Source organism: Protomyctophum parallelum (genome assembly GCF_964188405.1).
Source record: "Protomyctophum parallelum genome assembly, chromosome: 20".
NCBI classification, from domain to species: domain Eukaryota; kingdom Metazoa; phylum Chordata; class Actinopteri; order Myctophiformes; family Myctophidae; genus Protomyctophum; species Protomyctophum parallelum.
The window spans coordinates 33,151,901-33,169,598 of record NC_139718.1 but is presented as its reverse complement, the minus strand read 5'-3'; the positions used below and the strand labels follow the sequence as shown (position 1 = coordinate 33,169,598).

The 17,698-nt window shown below is 41.9% G+C and overlaps 2 protein-coding genes across 4 annotated transcripts; one reads left to right on the top strand and one right to left on the bottom strand.

Moving 5' to 3' along the window:
• Nucleotides 1–7,621: 7,621 nt before the first annotated feature.
• Nucleotides 7,622–13,687, bottom strand: nubpl (nucleotide binding protein-like). 3 transcript variants are annotated; one of them, XM_083792727.1, is made up of 11 exons: nt 13,528–13,687; nt 11,986–12,130; nt 11,573–11,607; nt 11,268–11,358; nt 11,065–11,104; nt 10,677–10,767; nt 9,884–9,977; nt 9,681–9,766; nt 8,866–8,986; nt 8,646–8,728; nt 7,622–8,512 (listed from the first exon to the last, which is right to left on the bottom strand). In XM_083792727.1, the coding sequence occupies exons 1-11, from the start codon at nt 13,666–13,668 to the stop codon at nt 8,450–8,452; spliced, it is 990 nt and encodes a 329-aa protein (XP_083648853.1). In that variant the 5' UTR covers nt 13,669–13,687; the 3' UTR covers nt 7,622–8,449. The 3 variants fall into 3 exon arrangements, with proteins under 3 accessions (XP_083648853.1, XP_083648855.1, XP_083648854.1); XM_083792729.1 differs by lacking the exon at nt 13,528–13,687 and having other exon boundaries at nt 12,038–12,051; XM_083792728.1 differs by lacking the exons at nt 11,268–11,358; nt 11,573–11,607.
• Nucleotides 13,688–13,897: 210 nt separating this feature from the next.
• On the top strand, nt 13,898–17,281 carry LOC310877406 (D-aminoacyl-tRNA deacylase 2-like). Its single transcript, XM_083791239.1, has 3 exons — nt 13,898–14,124; nt 15,094–15,163; nt 15,428–17,281. The coding sequence occupies exons 1-3, from the start codon at nt 14,008–14,010 to the stop codon at nt 15,775–15,777; spliced, it is 537 nt and encodes a 178-aa protein (XP_083647365.1). The 5' UTR covers nt 13,898–14,007; the 3' UTR covers nt 15,778–17,281.
• The last annotated feature ends 417 nt before the right edge of the window (nt 17,282–17,698 follow it).

Here is a 17,698-nt window from a genome sequence, read left to right as displayed (position 1 = left end):
TTGAAAGCCTGGAGGAACGCATTGGCCGCTCTGGTCTAAAAGTGGGAGTCAACCCTTCCGGGTGGGCGTCGCTCCAAATGATGTGACGTAGCGCTGCACTAGGGGGGAGAGGAGGGGCCGGGGGTGACGGACAGATTGATGAGATCCAATCAGGGCGTGCGCAAATCTGAGCCGCGACCCGCCCCTCTAGACCAGAAACCTATCACGTTAGCTCAGGCTAATGAAACATTAGCCTGAGGAGACATTCATTCAGTCATCTATTCTAAACGGTCAGTCACCCAGTCATTTAGCCGGTCAGTCATCTATCTGGTCAGTCACCCAGTCATTTAGCCAGTCAGTCACCCAGTCATTTAGCCGGTCAGTCATCTATCTGGTCAGTCACCCAGTCATATAGCTGGTCAGTCATTCAGTCATCTAACCGGTCAGTCATCTATCTGGTCAGTCACCCAGTCATTTAGCCGGTCAGTCATCTATCTGGTCAGTCACCCAGTCATATAGCCAGTCAGTCATCTATCTGGTCAGTCACCCAGTCATCTAGCTGGTCAGTCATTCAGTCATCTAACCGGTCAGTCATTCAGTCATCTAACCGGTCAGTCATTCAGTCATCTAACGGTTAGATGACTGAATGACTGACCGGTTAGATTACTGAATGAATGACAGGAAATAGTTTTATAGTTGCTACTGCAGTTCACCTATATCGCCATAGCAACCTCAGCCCGTTTTTAATTGGTGCCTTAGGCCAATCTGCATCACTGAACCCTTTTATCTTGACACACACACACACACACACACACACACACACACACTCTCTCTCTCTCTCTCATCCCATACACACGTTATGTTCGCTCACACCCTTTTGTGTGCAAACACACGTGTACACTGCACACACAAATTACATGTTTTAAAACACAATCATGCACACACACACACACACACACACACACACACACACACAATGTCCCATAGTAACATTTAAGAACTCACTGTGCACGCACGCACACACACACACACACACACACACACACCAGGGCTCGAGATTAACGGCGTCCCGACGTCCCGGGGACTATAAAATATCTATTTGGGACGTAAATGTATCTCATTCGGGCCGGTCTCGGGACGAGAGGAGTTTTTGCATTGAAAATGCGTATATCGCGTGCAGCGCTGAGCAGCATGAGACTATCAGCGCTGCTGACACTTTTTGCACTAGCTGCAGTGCCGTCAGTCAGACAAGTTGACAACATGAACACACCACCATTCATCCAAAGGAATCAATAAGCCGCTTATATTACTTCTGCCCCGTGGATGGGACATTTACATTGAAAAACTATCGGTTGGACAAGCGTGGATAAAACCATGGTCGTGTCTTGTGTGCTATAGCGGAGGGAAAAGTTCCATATGGACACGGGGCTACCGCTACATTACACCAACGTTAGCTTCCATGCTAGGCTTGCTAGTAGCCCCATATGTGCCCTCTCCCTACGCTCATTCTGTAGCTCCGATGAGCGTAGGGAGAGGGCACATATGGCCGGGCTAGGCTTGCTATAGCTGCTTTAACATGTGTCGCATGGAACCTCTCCCTCTGATAGAGCTACATTATAACGGGTTCCATATGGGGCTAATGTTAGTCCAAGTCAAATCCACGTCGGTCCAACCCACAGCTGACCAGATTAAATGGTTACGGCAAATTGAATAATATGTTGGTATCCTCTGAAACAACAGATTGTTCTGGAATTGCTGCCCCAACACTGTAGAATGCACTCCTCAAAACGCTCTCATTCCACAGTTTTTATTGATTTTATTTCTTCATCTTTAGTGTTCCCCCTACAAAAGTTTTTTTAATTTGTTTTCTCATGCCACCCATGTAAATCATTTGAGTATTCATAGCATTACTGCACGTTTATCTTTTGGTCTTGATCACTTGATCGCCTACCACCAAAGTTGTATAGCTACTGTAGTCACTATTCATTGATTCACCAAAATAACAAAATCCATTTGAAAATAAATATCACTGTTCTCAGGTTGAATATTGATATGCGGTTAAAATGTGATTAATTTAGATTAATTAATTACAAAGCCTCTAATTCGATTAACATTTTTAACCCAGCCCTATTTTTCATCTGGGAGCATTTTGACTAAATCAGCGTAATTTCTCTATCTACTGAAGAAACATGAAGCCAAACAAATAATGTACTGCATGTATTGTATTTATATTATACAATAGGAATACAGTTATTCATTTTGCAATCTGAGTGGTCCTTTTTTAACTTTTTTTCCCGGGACGGTATACATTCACTTTGGGACGGTTCAAATTGTATTTTGGGACGGTTCCGGGACGGTGGTGAAAAAAGTTAGTCTGGAGCCCTGACACACACACACACACACACACACACACAACAATAAAACACCTGCATTAACATACAATGTCCCATAGCAACATTTAAGAACTTAAGAAGTTATTGCAATGCACACACAGACACACACAAACCAAATGTTATGTGTCAGGACTTCAAACGGACTCAGTGGCACAGAGGGATATGGCGTCTATTATGTACTACCTATGGTGTCAGAGGTGGCTGCTGTTCTGATGTCAAACCTTTGGTTAACACCCCGCTTCACACTCAGGGTAAGCAGGGTGTTGATGTTAATCACTTTCAACCTGGCGACTTATAAAAACAGCACATCATTAAGCTCACATAACACAACGTGGTGAAAGCATTGTGGCTTAGGCTATTATATGTGGTTAAAGAGCATGGACAGGACACACAAACCAGTACAACCACAACTTCTATGTTGGTCACTGGGAGTTGACCAGTATAACCACAAACTTCTACTGTTGGCCACTGAGAGTTGACAACCACCTCAGTCCGCACTAATGTTCATGATAAAATAGCACACCTTCTTTCTACTCGGTCTGTGTTTCATAGGAGGGCAGTTCAGAAACCCATCCACCATTGACATCATCTGCAGTTTCTATTAGCTTGCCAGTGGCATCGACGATGCCTGGACAGGTTTCTGAACTGCCCACAGCCCTCCTATGAGACATAACAGGTTTCTGAACTGCCCACAGCCCTCCTATGAGACATAACAGGTTTCTGAACTGCCCACAGCCCTCCTATGAGACACAACAGGTTTCTGAACTGCCCACAGCCCTCCTATGAGACACAACAGGTTTCTGAACTGCCCACAGCCCTCCTATGAGACACAGACAGGTTTCTGAACTGCCCACAGCCCTCCTATGAGACACAACATGTTTCTGAACTGCCCACAGCCCTCCTATGAGACACAACAGGTTTCTGAACTGCCCACAGCCCTCCTATGAGACACAGACAGGTTTCTGAACTGCCCACAGCCCTCCTATGAGACACAGACTGAGTAGAAAAAAATGAGGACTGATTATGAAGATAGGTTGAAAAGTGGTGAAGTGGTCCTGTCCTGTGAAGTGGAGAAGATAATGGAGAACCAACAGATGATGTAAATAAAACCTCCATCCCAAACTGCTTTACATAAACACTACTAATTAAACCAGTCAGTCAGGGAGTTAAGCAATTATCTAAATGCTTCATTAGCAATCTATCAATCAAGGAGAGGAGATAAGATCTCACCTGATTTCCTTTCAGCAGCTCAGAACAGGAAGACAGATGACTAGAATTGCATGACTCTAGTAGTCAGACACTCATTCATTCACTCATTCACTCACCGAGAGTGATGCAGCACAATTGGAACCAGCTGCTGTTTATTCAGCCACCAGCGCTACAGCTGTGTCGTCATAGCAACGCAGCAACGCTGAGGTCTGCGGCTGGGAGAGGAGTTCCCAAGGTCAAGGAAGAAAGGTGTGTGTGTGTGTGTGTGTGTGTGTGTGTGTGTGTGTGTGTGTGTGTGTGTGTGTGTGTGTGTGTGTGTGTGTGTGTGTGTGTGTATGCTGGATGGGTTGTCTGGACATTGGAGGTTTGTGTCTGTAAATGTTGTATAATAGTGTCTGTATGTCTGTCTTTGAACGTTGGGCGCGTGTGTGTGCACGCGTATGGGATTCAAACCATGCTGAAGTGAAAGTGTCTCTCTTTTCCGAGTTGCCTTGGTTCTAAATTAGGAATGCAGGATGTGGGTTTTTCATAACAATGCAGAGTTATATTTCATTTGGACGCAGACACCAAACCACACCAGCACACACACCCGCAGGCACGCGTTCTGTACTGTATGTGCGCACACACTTGAACGTTGACAATTGACACGTGCACTCCGTCATTTAGTAGTCACACAAGCGCACACAAATGTGTTCTGTACACAAAGTCACTCTCTCTCATTTACATACATACACAGGCAGATGTATTGCGTAACACACGCGCGTGCCGAATGATGGGCAATCAGCAATCACAATCACACATCATTCTCTCACCCTTCTCTTGTGCTCTCTGCCTCTCCCCACCTTTAAGTAAAACTTAGAGGAAAAAATACTTTTTAATATGATTCATATGCACATTATCTAAAAAAGAAAAGAAGAAAATGGATCCTGTTTAACCAGCAACCATGTCTATTAGCTGTTCATCAGCTGCGCACACGCACATGTGCACACGCACACAAACACACGCGCTCGCATGCACACACACGTCCTTGAGCTATGCACTTAACTGCTGGTTGTTCACTTATTGCAAGTTGCTGTACATCAGCTGAAAGGCAAAAATGTACATCAACAGCTGGCTAGAGCTGGAGAGAAAGGTCACTGGCACAACCCCCACAACAGCCAACCTGCCCTGGAGGCCCTGAACCTTTAAAAGCTATAACGTCTTATTCTTTTCTAACTAAGTATAACTGCAGTAGGATGGTCAGATTTATGTCCATTATATAAATACACTGAAAAATGCAATAACTTGATGCACTGACCACATGATTGCAACACAAAAGGTTGTTCCAATCCCCTTTGCCTCACTGTTACAGAGAGAGGGAGAGGAGGGAAATGAAGAAAGTGGGAGAAAAGAAAGGAAAAGATACAGAAAAATGCTAATACAGCTGATAATAACGTAAAGTTTAATAGGACCGACGGAGAGAGGGAGGTATTGGGAAGACAAGAGGGAGAGAAAGATTAGGTGAAGTCATGCCAATAAAACATTAAAAAAGGCGTACATGAGTCATGACACAGACAAACAAAGAGACACGAGAGAATAGAGCCTGAGAAAGAGAGATGCTGGTAAGTGGTAACTAATTAATTTAGAAATGGATAGACAGAGATTTGGAGAGGAGAGGGAGGAAAAAGTAAGTAAGACAAAAAAGGGAGGAAGACAGAAATAAATGTGTGAGAGGAAAGAAGAGATTGATAACAGTAAAACGCTGACTGTTAGTTTGACATCATTATGAATGAAGTTTGTTAATAAGACCTCCCTAGGCTGAACAGAACCCAGAGAGGAACATATCTGTGTGTGTGTGTGTGTGTGTGTGTGCGCGCGCGCATGCGCGTTGTGTGCGTTTTGATCGTTCATTTGAGGTCAAAAGTCCAAATGAATGAAATTGCTTCATCTGGGAAACTCTCTGTGGGTGTTGTTTGGTCTGATATCTGGGTGGGTGGGTCGGGTGGTGGTATGTGGGAGGGAAAATGTGTGGGAGGGAGAAAGAGTACAGCAATATTAAGAAAAAGAACAGAACAAGAACAGTTTGGCCATTGGTTTTGGTGCTTGAAAGTAAGGTGCTGTAGGCCTATGCAAATTTCATATTCCTAGATTATGACATCACGATCATGGTTAAGGTTAATAGGGTTAAGTTTGGGCATGCAGTGTGTGTGTTTCTGGTTGCTGGTGATATTATTGTAAGTGAGAGACAGAGTCAGTGTGGGGCTGGGCTGACGCATCGCTCTCTCTTGGTTTTCTCTTCCTCTCTTTTTCCTGGGTGTATACACCCAGTAAAATTGGTGGTGGTGATTATACATTTATTTCAACCCACCTCCCTGTGTATGTGTGTGTGGTAATATGTGTTGTACCTGAGACATTTCACAGCTGCTCTCAACATTCTCTGGAACACATTGGGAGGGGGGGGGGGGGGGGGGGGGGGGACGACACACCGTGATCAACTCCACATCTCAGTCTGATGACATCACCAAACTCTCCCTTCTGGATTCTTCCAGAGAAAACGCTGGTGGTCAGTGTTATATAATATTACTTTAACACTAATATACTACTTATTACTTAAAAAAAAAGGAATAAAGTTATACTTTTTATTACTCCCTGAGAAAAGTAACTAGTTACTTATTACTTTACTTATTACTTTTTTTTCTCTCGCCTCCAGTAATTGCATATTTTGTCCCCAAAAGTCTTACTTTGCATTTTCAACATTAGCTGTCCCCCCTCCCCTATTCTGCAGTGTTTATTTAACTCTAAAAAGTGTACTTTATAGTGTACACATGATGATGGGTCCATTTGTACACATTGATTAGAAGTAGATTTTTTCGACGTGGAATATAGCTTCTTCCCTATGCACAACTTGCAGCGGACAATAATGTTCATCTCGTCTCGTTCGCGGACATACTCAAAATAATGCAAATACTTATACTTATTCAATAAGTATTGAATGTTATAACGCTTTGTTGCGCCGGTGTCTGTCTCCTCCATGCTTAGTTTGTTTACCTCTCTTCTCTTTAACAATGCAGTCTAACGAGTTACACACACTAGTTTAGGTTGTTGTTCCGTGTTCCGGACGGTTTAAGGCACGCCCTTCTGCATCCGATACTTCACACATACAGTACGTACCGACGAGTGTGCATCGTTTCCGTATCCGCTCTAAAGTCTAGATCTAGAGCGGATCAGCAGCCTGCAAAGCAACTCCACCCCAACCAAGTCTACCATTATAAATAAACACTCAAACCCACAGTTCCACCAAGGCTCGTGAAAATAGTAATAATATTACTTTTGGAAAAAAGTAAATGTAATATTATTACTCAAAATGTGAAAGTAACTAGTTAAGTTACATATTACTGGAAAAAAGTAATAATATTACTGAAAGTAGTATATTACTTAAGTTACTTGACAACACTGCTGGTGGTGAAGCAAATGTCCAAGCCGTTTGAATAAATGAAAATGTAGAGGCACATGCGTTATAGAGACATGGGGTGAGGCCGTGAGGGAGAAGATAGGTGATAGAAAGTTCATATTAGATTCATATTAGAAGCCTCCTTACATTTCTCAAAAAAGTAACAAGAGAAAAGAATGGAGCTTTACTGTTATCAATAGGCATTTTTTAGTACACAACTCTGCCTTCTGCTGGATATTTGTGGAAGTGCAGTAAAGTGCAACTGCATGTTGTGGCTGACAGCAGCCGGGAGATAGAATCTGTAATGACACGAAAGGACTCGGGTCCAAATAAAAATGTTTTACTCCAGTGTCTCCAAATATTTACAATACGATTCCAATACATATATGTAATATGCATAAAGAAATAAGTTAACAGCGAGCAAAATATGAAATGCGGTCAACAAAAAATATCTCACCCTACCCCCCACGGTCAAACCAGCCATAAAGGACCACTTCACCACTTTTCAAATTATTTTCATAAAGTTCAGTTCAGAAACCCGTCCACCAGTGACAGGCAGATTCTTTTTACGATAAAAAAAAAAGATAATTTGCTTTTTATTATCGTGAAAATGATGGCTTCCATTACCGCATTGCAACTTTTCAGGAATAGAAAGCCTGCCGTTTCTATTAGCTAAGCTTGGATTCCCCATTGATGATGCGTTTGATGAGGTCACTGGTGGACAGGTTTCTGAACTGCCCACAGCCCTCCTATGAGACACAGACTGAGTAGGGAAAAACAATGGTGCCATTTTATCATGAACATCAGTGACTACCAATTGTATGAAGGCAGGTCCTTTAAGGTGAGCAGGTGAGGACCGTCAATTGTAACCTGCTGGAGGCCACCCACATAAGACATAAGACACCACCGAGGAAGTGCCAAAGCTGTGCCTATAGTTATCGCCAATCAATCAGTGCACAAATACAAATATAAACACCTCCGGCTCCTACATGGCAGAATGTGTTGTCCACAAATCTTTCTACAACAGGTTGTGCCATAAGAACTTTTATAATAAGCATGAAAATTAAAACATCAAGCAACTCAACACTTCCTCATGATAGCTTTCTATTTTTTTTATGTTTTATGTTTCTACCCGTTTGAGCGAGAGCCCCGAATTTCTGCAAAGACTCTAGGCTTCCAGCTCTAGCAGATAATATATTCACCACAGAAATGTACCACCATGGGTTTGAATCTGTCTCAAACACACTGTGTGCCATCTTTCAGGGATTTCAGAGAGTCGGCGCAAATAGGAAACTCCTCAAGTCCATTTTTGTTCCATTTGTACAAACTCTCAGAATTTGCAGTCAAGCAATGTCTTATGCATTTCTATGTGTATGCACGTTTTCCTGATCACATCCCTGAACATGACCTGTTGTCCACTTCCTGTTGAAGCCGTCAATCAAGCGTATACTTCTTGTAGTCTCTGGACAACTGCAGACGCCAACTTCCGGTAAGCCTCAGCCTGGAAAACACACACGCACACGTCATTGTGAAATTGAGTGATTGGAGAAGAGGAGGAGGAGAGGAGAAGAGAAGAGAAGAGAAGAGAAGAGAAGAGAAGAGAAGAGAAGAGAAGAGAAGAGAAGAGAACCAACCTCAGGGCTGTTCGGAGAGGAAACGACCACAGGCTTCCCTTTGTCCGACATCTCTCTGATGTTCAGATGGAGAGGAATGTCTCCTGGAGACAGAAACAGAGAGAGAATGTAAGAGACTGAACCACGGAGAGATATGGGATTTATTATGGGTTTTATTTATTTCGGTCATGATTTAACTAAACAGTTGAACATAGAGAATAAAGTATAAGGTTCTTCTTACCCAGGAACGGTACTCCCAGTGTATCTGCCAGGTGTCTGGCTCCATCAGAACCAAAGATGTGGGTCTGATGGTTACAGTTTGGACACTGGAACACACTCATATTCTGAACCAGGCCCAAGACCTACCGGTACATTAGAGTGGAGACAGTATATATAAAAAAAACATTATGTGCTGTTTGTTACTTAATATTGTTACAATACACTCTAGAGCAGGGGTGGGCTACTTTGAAGATGGAGAGAGCCAGTATAGTTCCACACTCAGTCCAGAGGGCCACATTGCATAATATACCGTCCTATCAAAATAGCAGATCTACAAGCTCAAAACGTGTTGCAGTGCGACACGTTTTGAGCTTGTAGATCTGCAATTTTTGCTATATTTGAATTGAAAACCTGAAAAGTAACATGTTTATTTAATTCCACATGCATAGGTCACTTATGTTAATACTTTGGACATAAAAAATACACTAAAATTCTAATACTAGTCATTCAGCTACTAATATAAACTGAAGTAATTAAAGCGGGTCATGTTTGAATGTTTGAAATCTTAACAGCTGAAATTAATAATATACCAGTATTCCAATATTAACCTGAGGGCCACATTAAGTGAAGATGGAGGCCACATGTGGCCCCTGGGCCACCAGTTGCCCATGTATGCTCTAGTCTAGATTTATCTGTGATTTAAAGAAAATCTCTCTCTCTCTCTTTCTCTATATATATATATATATGTGCATGTATGTGTGACTGTGTGCGTCAAACATTTTGACTTTTGCAGGAGATCTCCAGTGAACACACATCATAGAAGGGATATCAACTTACCGGCACATTTACTTTTTTGAACATCTCAATACCTCTGCGTGCGTCTAACAGAGCAATGTCCTGAGGTGTGGACACTATGACCGCCCCTGGAGGACAGACACATGGAGGACACTCAATGAAAAGGCTGAAATAGAGATGTTTGTTCCCCTTGATGTATACAGGGAGTGTAGTGTGATATGACCTAGTGTGCGTGCGTGTCTGACCTGCTATAGGGATGTTCTGTGAGATTGACAGCTGTACGTCTCCAGTACCAGGGGGCATGTCTACCACCAGATAGTCCAATGACCCCCATTCTACCTACAGGCAGGCACACACACAATTCAATTCAAAGGGCTTTACTGGCATGAGAATTGCCAAAGAAAAGATATGCGCACACACAGCCAGCCCCACACACACACACTTTCAAAGTGATCAAATTATATTTATAAACCTCACTGAATGTCAAACTACAAACACCATGATGCCAATATTGTCTACTCTACACTAATAACTATAAGTTATATAACTATAAGTATAGTTATAACTATAACTAAAATTAAATTAGGTATCTGAATTATACACACAAAATATAGATGACCTAAACTGAATATAGGTGCCGTTTTAAGGATAAAGCCCAATTTATACTTTGTTGCACAATGAAAATATGAAAATAGCCAATCTATAAGCTCAACACATGTTGCACATGCAACCCCTTGTGAACTTATAGATCTGTTATTTTAGGTCTGCGTCTCTGCGACTCTGCATAAATGGTTGCTAGCTGTCCAAAGCAACTGACCAATAACTTGTAGCCAACTTCCCCTCAACAACAAAGAGGAAGTGAACCTGACTGTGGCTAATGTTTTTAACATTGTCCCGAGGACAAAAGGGCCAATTCTTAGCAAGCTTGGTTGTCATGGAAAATAAACTATTGGAACTTGGATTTCCTTGATCATACAGTTGTTGTACACTACAGTGTAGTAATTCAGTGCTATAATGACGTTAGTGTTGGTGTCCCACCTGTCTGAGTAGTTTCTCTATGGCTGACATCACCATCAGACCCCTCCATACAATAGGAGCTACATCATCTACTAGGAAACCCATGGACATGCTGCAAGTAGACAACACATGCAAAAAAGCATTGTGATTATTATAATGTAGACAGTCGACAGCTGTGCTGGGTTCGTTACTTAAAAAAAAGTAATACATTACTAATTTCAATAGTATAATATTATTACTTTACTTATTACTCCCTATCAAAAGTAACTTGTTAGTTACCAAAGGAACTTTGGTAAATATGTACCCTAATCGGAGTGTACCGTATACCGTTTTAAAAATGCAAATGATGCCATATTATTTCCTAGCATCACACATGATGTGAAAACACCAGAGGAATTGTGTGACTAACCATGGAATCCCAAAGTTGGTGAGAGGAATCATCAGGTTTCCTGAAAGGATAAAGGACATGACACAAATTCAACAGGCTGGTCTATCCATTCCATTTCAACAGCTCAAGATGATCATGCCATATTTACCATTTACACTCAGTTTGTACTATACTGTGCATATCTGTTTTATTTGTCAATGAATCATAAATGATATATGACATACTGTCAGAGAGCTCTGGGTTTCCCTTCAGATTCATCAACTTAGGAACAGATGGACCGTATATATCAGCATCTAACAGACCAACTGACTTAGACTTTTCAGGACAGAAAGAAGGGAAAATGTGAAAGGGATAGAGTAGTGAAAAAGGAGGGGAGAGGAAGGGAGGAGAGGCATGTAGAATTGTAGATATATGAGTTACAGCATGCTATTGTTCTTCATCAGGCTACATATTTTTGTATTTTGAATTGCCACGCAATTAACAAAAAAACATAAATATCATGGAGTAATGAATAACATGGTGACCTTACCGGATCATTGGCCATTAGTCCAAGGGCCAAATTCACTGTTATAAAAATGTAGACAGAATAACAATAATACCATGAATAAAAAGAACATTCAGATTTTTTGTTCAAAATAATAATAATAAAAATAAATTAACTTTAGTTGTGTATCAGCTTGAATATGCAGAACGCATTTAAAAACGAATGCTGAAAATGTCACAATATCGTATTGTTTGACATATATGGAATATATAAAACAAGAATAAGATTATGTCAAAGAAGGAAAAAGACACACCTCCTCCAGTTAAATGAGGTGATGGAGCTTAGAAAATCTACACCCCTCAAAAATGAAATCTTGAAGATTTGTGGTAAAATATGGAAATCTTGGTGTCCGCAGACAGCCAAACACACACACTGTTTGAGAACGAGTAGCAGCTTACCTGCTGTGGTGGACTTGCCCACGCCACCCTTCCCAGAGGCCACTACAATCACCTGTTTGACCCCAGCAATGGGCTTCTGTTTGGGCAGTCCCCTGGCCATCTGCTGCCTCTGTCTCTCTTGGAGGGAGTTTGCACCTCCTGAACTCTGAGAGACAGAAACAAGGAAGGACAATGAACGTAAAAAAACTCTTTCCTTTCAACCCTACTGTCATCTAGTGAGGGGCGTTTGGTACCGAAGCTCCAACACACGCTTCAAACCCCGCCTTCATATGAACCACTGCTCCACTGGTTCAATTCCTCAAACTGGTTTGATACTTTGAGTTGCCACGGAACAGCTATCGCAAAGATAATAAAACCTACAGAGAAAGCCTGTCGGTAAATTATTTCCGTGGCTTGACCGTATTTGCGTGCTGGGCTGGTGAAGGAGTGTTGTGGATTCAACCTGGGGTGGGATGCTGCAATTACTTGATGCAACAGACAACAAATAGACAAATAGTGACAAATCTATATTTGTTAAAAGTGATTTAATCAATATGTTTAATCAACATTGCAATTTGAATCTGTGCAATACAAAGTACCGGTATTAAACTTGACCCTTCATTAACCCGGTCAATGCCAAATTTTGCACACACTCTCCCTGGATGCCAACGATGAACCTCTGCCCCAGATTTTCCAGGGTCACTTTATCTAGTTTATTTTATTTCAATATTTAATTACAAATTAGGCATTTAGCATACACTGTTAATCCAGATCCATGCATTAGACTAGGATAAACCTCAGATGTTGGACCAATAGTTGAATACAAAAATGAATCAATCGACTTCAAGTCTGTATTTGTACAATACATTCCTTCTAAGATTTCACAGCAATCTAATCTAATCTAATCTGATGATAATATAAGCCAATTTACTATCATTTCACTGTGTCCCCTGTCTCTGCTGCCTAAATTAAATGCAGTCTAGCATTTCGCCAGGAGATGTCACCATCACTGAAGCTTTAACCATTTTCAAGTGGTTCATAAAAGCTTAATTTAAACATCACTACTGTCAAGTGTCAATCAATCAAGGCAAAAAAGACCAAATAACACATTGCAGTAGCAGCCTTGCTCAAGGTCCAACATTAATTGATTAAAATTTATATTCACAGTTTGTAGAATGTGTACACTAAGTTCAAACGAAAGTACAGGTCAATATAGCTCTGGTCCATAGCCTTCTACTGGACCAGAGCTAAGGTTACATAGCTCTAATGCGTTGCATAATGCAAAGGCATTAGAGCTATGGACCAGAGCAGAGCTACGAGGAAAAAAGACTCAATTTAATTCATCAGAGAACAGAACAGTATTCCAACACTACTGTATACAGAAGACAGTATGAGAGTCCAAATCGGAATTAAATGGAAAAGAACATCAACTTATCCAACATGAGGTACACACAGGAGGTATGTCCACTATGTGATGCCATAATCATGCCAACTACATCAAAAGCTGTTATGCTAATGCTAAACTAGGATCCCTTAATGTTCCCTTCCCAAAGAACATCTTACCTTACAACGTGAAAAATAAGCACAGTACCAGGGGGCATGTTTTATATCTCTCCCTGCCTGTAGCACACACGCTTTGTCAACAACACGAACGCTAGATAATCTTAGTAAACAGGAAAGTTTGATGTATGTGCAGTGAGCCATGTTTGGCAGCCCTGGCTTGTGTTATTGTTAGCGAGTTGCGAAACCGTCAAACCTGCGCAAAGTCGCGCAGCGCATCAGAGCCGTGGGCTCCGAATGCAAACAATACACGCAGCCTTGAGCGTCCAACGACTGTGAATAACATGCGGAACACGTCAGTCGGACTCGGTCAGAAGAAGCACCGGTTTTGCTTTCACAGTTTCACCCATAGTCCCATACAGTGGAGAGTCGAGACTAGAGTTCCTCAGTTTGTTTTACACTTGCTTTTATAAACAGCAGTCCAGTTGAATGTCAGTCTACTCTGCTGCCTTTTAACAACTGACATCTGACAAACGTTCAGAAATGACAGAGAAGGCTCCTGCAGCTACGGTACTTGCCAGGACGGTCCTGCAACAGTGTCTGCATGGCAGACTGCAGGCGAGACCTGCAGATGAACACTCTGAAGCAGAGTGGGTTGAGGTAAGCGATCAGATGGGAGATTAGCCGCAATTTGCAACTCTAGATTTTTTTTACAATGGGTTGAATCTAGAGTTGCAATCCCCTCCATCCATTTCCTATTCATTATTTTCGGTTTCTGATCTGCTGGTCTTAAATGACGTTAAACTCACCAACATTGCAGCTGTAGTCCAAGCTTGAATTATCCTCTTTCAATCTGCCGAGCTTGTTTTTCATAAAAATCCCCCGTAGACATGTTATGAGTTACTTTCTGTCCAAAATATTCCAAGAGTTCACAATCCGAGCCGCCATATTGTATTTTTGCAACGTGCCGTAAAACAAGATGTGAGGGGGAGTGCTTGTTTAATAGAAGGCTGTGCGTGATGGGGCGTCACACTGCGTCTGCCTCTTCTTTGGGTGTCTTACCTGCGCAGGTAAGATTCTATTAAACAAGCGCTCCCCCTCACATCTTGTTTTACGGCACGTTGCAAAAATACAATATGGCGGCTCGGATTGTGAACTCTTGGAATATTTTGGACAGAAAGTAACTCATAAGTTGTCTACGGTGGATTTTTATGAAAAACAAGCTCGGCAGATTGAAAGAGGATAATTCAAGCTTGGACTACAGCTGCAATGTTGGTGAGTTTAACGTCATTTAAGACCAGCAGATCAGAAACCGAAAATAATGAATAGGAAATGGATGGAGGGGATTGCAACTCTAGATTCAACCCATTGTAAAAAAATCTAGAGTTGCAAATTGCGGCTAATGGGAGATGTGACTCCAGTACAGTACAGTCCAGTGCAATTCAATGCTGCCTTCAGACTCTAACGTGCGATCAGATGGCGTTATCTTAAATACACAGAATAGTAGAATACACTGAAACTTGAAAGCCACAGCTGACACAATGATATGCTAAAATCAGTGGTTCAACTTATCAAACTTTTCTATGTCAAGGTTCCTTCATTAATTAATCACATCATTTTTGCTCCCAGATTGGCAGAGGCATGGTCATCTATGTCTGTTTTTTTAAAGGAGCCACAGACAACATCCTGCCTAAGATGGGTGAGTGGTCTGTCTCTGTAGGCTATAGCTCACTGTGTGGCATTCTTTCCGTCTACATAGGCTACATATGTACTGTAATATCACAGCCATTTTATGGCTACATTCCGGATTCCGCTCAAGTCTCGTTGTGTACTTTATGTACTCATACTTGTTGCAGATGGTCATCTGACATTCTCTCACCTAAACTATTCAAAGAAAGATTAATATAATCGCATTCGTACCTTGTTTTCTGCTGTTTTGCCCTCTACTCCCCATCTCCTCCAGTCTCCACCCTGTTGAACCTGAGGCTGTGTGAGTCTGACTCTGGGAAGTATGTCTCTGTGTTGGAGCTTCCCGGCAGCCTGCTCATCGTTCCCCAGGCAACGTTGGGAGGAAAGGCCAAAGGCAGGGCCATGCAGTACCACGCCAACATTGGCAAAGAGGATGGACAGAGACTCTACCATGAATTTGTGTCTCTGTGTGAGAAGGAACTGATGCAGGCTGGAGGGGAAACGGGGAGTGGAGTGACAGAGCTCCAATCTGGAGCAGTGGTGCTGAAACACGGGACGTATGGAAACAGACAGGTTCTGAAGCTCGACACCAACGGACCCTACACTCATCTGATGGAGTTCTAACCTGCACAAGACGAAAACAAGACCAGGAGACGTCAATGGTTTCACAGACAACACTCTGTTAAGCATCTGCAACTGAATACAACTTAAGTTTACTACTTTCTCACCAAACAGCCTACAAAGTTGTAGTTCAACAACATTACAAGATAAAGTAAAGACTATGTTGCAACAACAACAAAAACTGAATTTAAATGACTTAAACTCATTTTGTGACTCCATAATGGTTCCTAAAAGATGCAGTGAAACAGACAAACTATGTACGGTACCACTTTGGAAAACCATATTTATGGTTGATGTGATGTATTTACCTGCCAAACAAATGAATGGTGAATGTGGTACACCACATAATACATAGGCCTATACTCACAACCTTCTGGGAAAACTTCAGTTCCTCCTTCAACACAGCATATCCTCCTTCACATCCATATTATCCGATATGTACACTTAACCTCCTCTGTTATTAACTAACATGTTTTATTGCCGTGAGTTTATGTTTTGTCCCGGCTTCAGAGTGAATTCAACGCATTATTTTCTTTTGGGAAATCTCGAATGTAGGACAAAGGCTCCCGTCCTCCCGGTGAGGGCTCCTCACTGGCAGGAAGATACAACAGCAGTGACAACTGTGTGGGGAGGAATCAATTGGCTTAACAACTAAATAGAGAAGAAAAGGGGGTTTAAAAAACATTACTCGTCCTCCTGACGGTAAACGGAAGAGTGTGCATCTGTTTAGTTTGTAAATCCATCTGTAATGGATAAAGCCTTGGCCTGGAAGAGAGGTCATTAGGTGGTCCCCGACCTTAAACCATAACCACAATACACTCCAGTTGGTGGGTCAGCACTGATTGGCCAAATCACTGCCCCTCTCATCCAGGCTACCAGCTATTGCCCTTTCATAATGCCAGAGCCAACAGGAGGCTCTCTCTGCCTTGTGTTCTTGGGGGATTGCAGGCACATTAAATGCCATTGTTAATGGCATTTAATGTTTGTGTTAGGGACAAGATTATGTAAATTTTCCCTTCGTCAATGGCGTTTTTAAAACAAATATTAAACTTGTATATAGCACCCCTCAAAAATAGCCAGTGTAAAAGCAGCATATTGGAGAAATATAGAAAATGTGGTGCCACCAAATAAATATCAATTCGGGGGTCCTTGGCATGAAAAAGTTTGAGGAATACTGCTCTACGCCAGCCATTAGATAACAAGAAGTTGAAGGGTGCATTTAGTTCAGATAATGACAGTATGTTAATGACTTAATAGTCTTCATTGCCTTCCACCTTCTATGTAGCATTAAAGCCTCCAACTACCAAAGACTCCCTTGATGTTCTTCAGAAACCCCACCTTTCACCCCCTGGCCCCTATCACAAATAATAGGAAGATAGTATTTTATATTCTGAGCACTGTAGACTAGTTCTCAACCTGGGGACCCCCGGAAATGCTTTGGGCATGTCTCGTGACCCCCCACTTGACAGAAAACATTATAACGTACCATCATCATGAAGGGCCATCCACATCAAGCACTAACTATAAAGATATTGTTTCAAGTGTATGGAAGAGTACACACCACGACTACAAAGATGACAGAGTTCAATGATATATATATCGTAATGCTTGCTGTGGACAGCCCTTAACAGAACACAAAAAACATTAGTGAAACATTGTTAACACCTTGAGGGCCCGGGCCTATTTAATCCATTAATAAAATGTGCCCATTGTCAGCAAGCGCCTCTAGGCCTGCTGACAATGGATCAGTTTTCATAGCACTCCGAGATGGAGATTACCAATCTCCGTCACATGACCGTGCACTTGAACTTGACAGTGATTTACGTCATGGGTGTTAACCCATTATGGACACGAACCCCTTTGTGTTTTAAGTGTTATGTTATACTTTAGCTATTGAAAAATATTGAGCTTGTAGATCTATTTT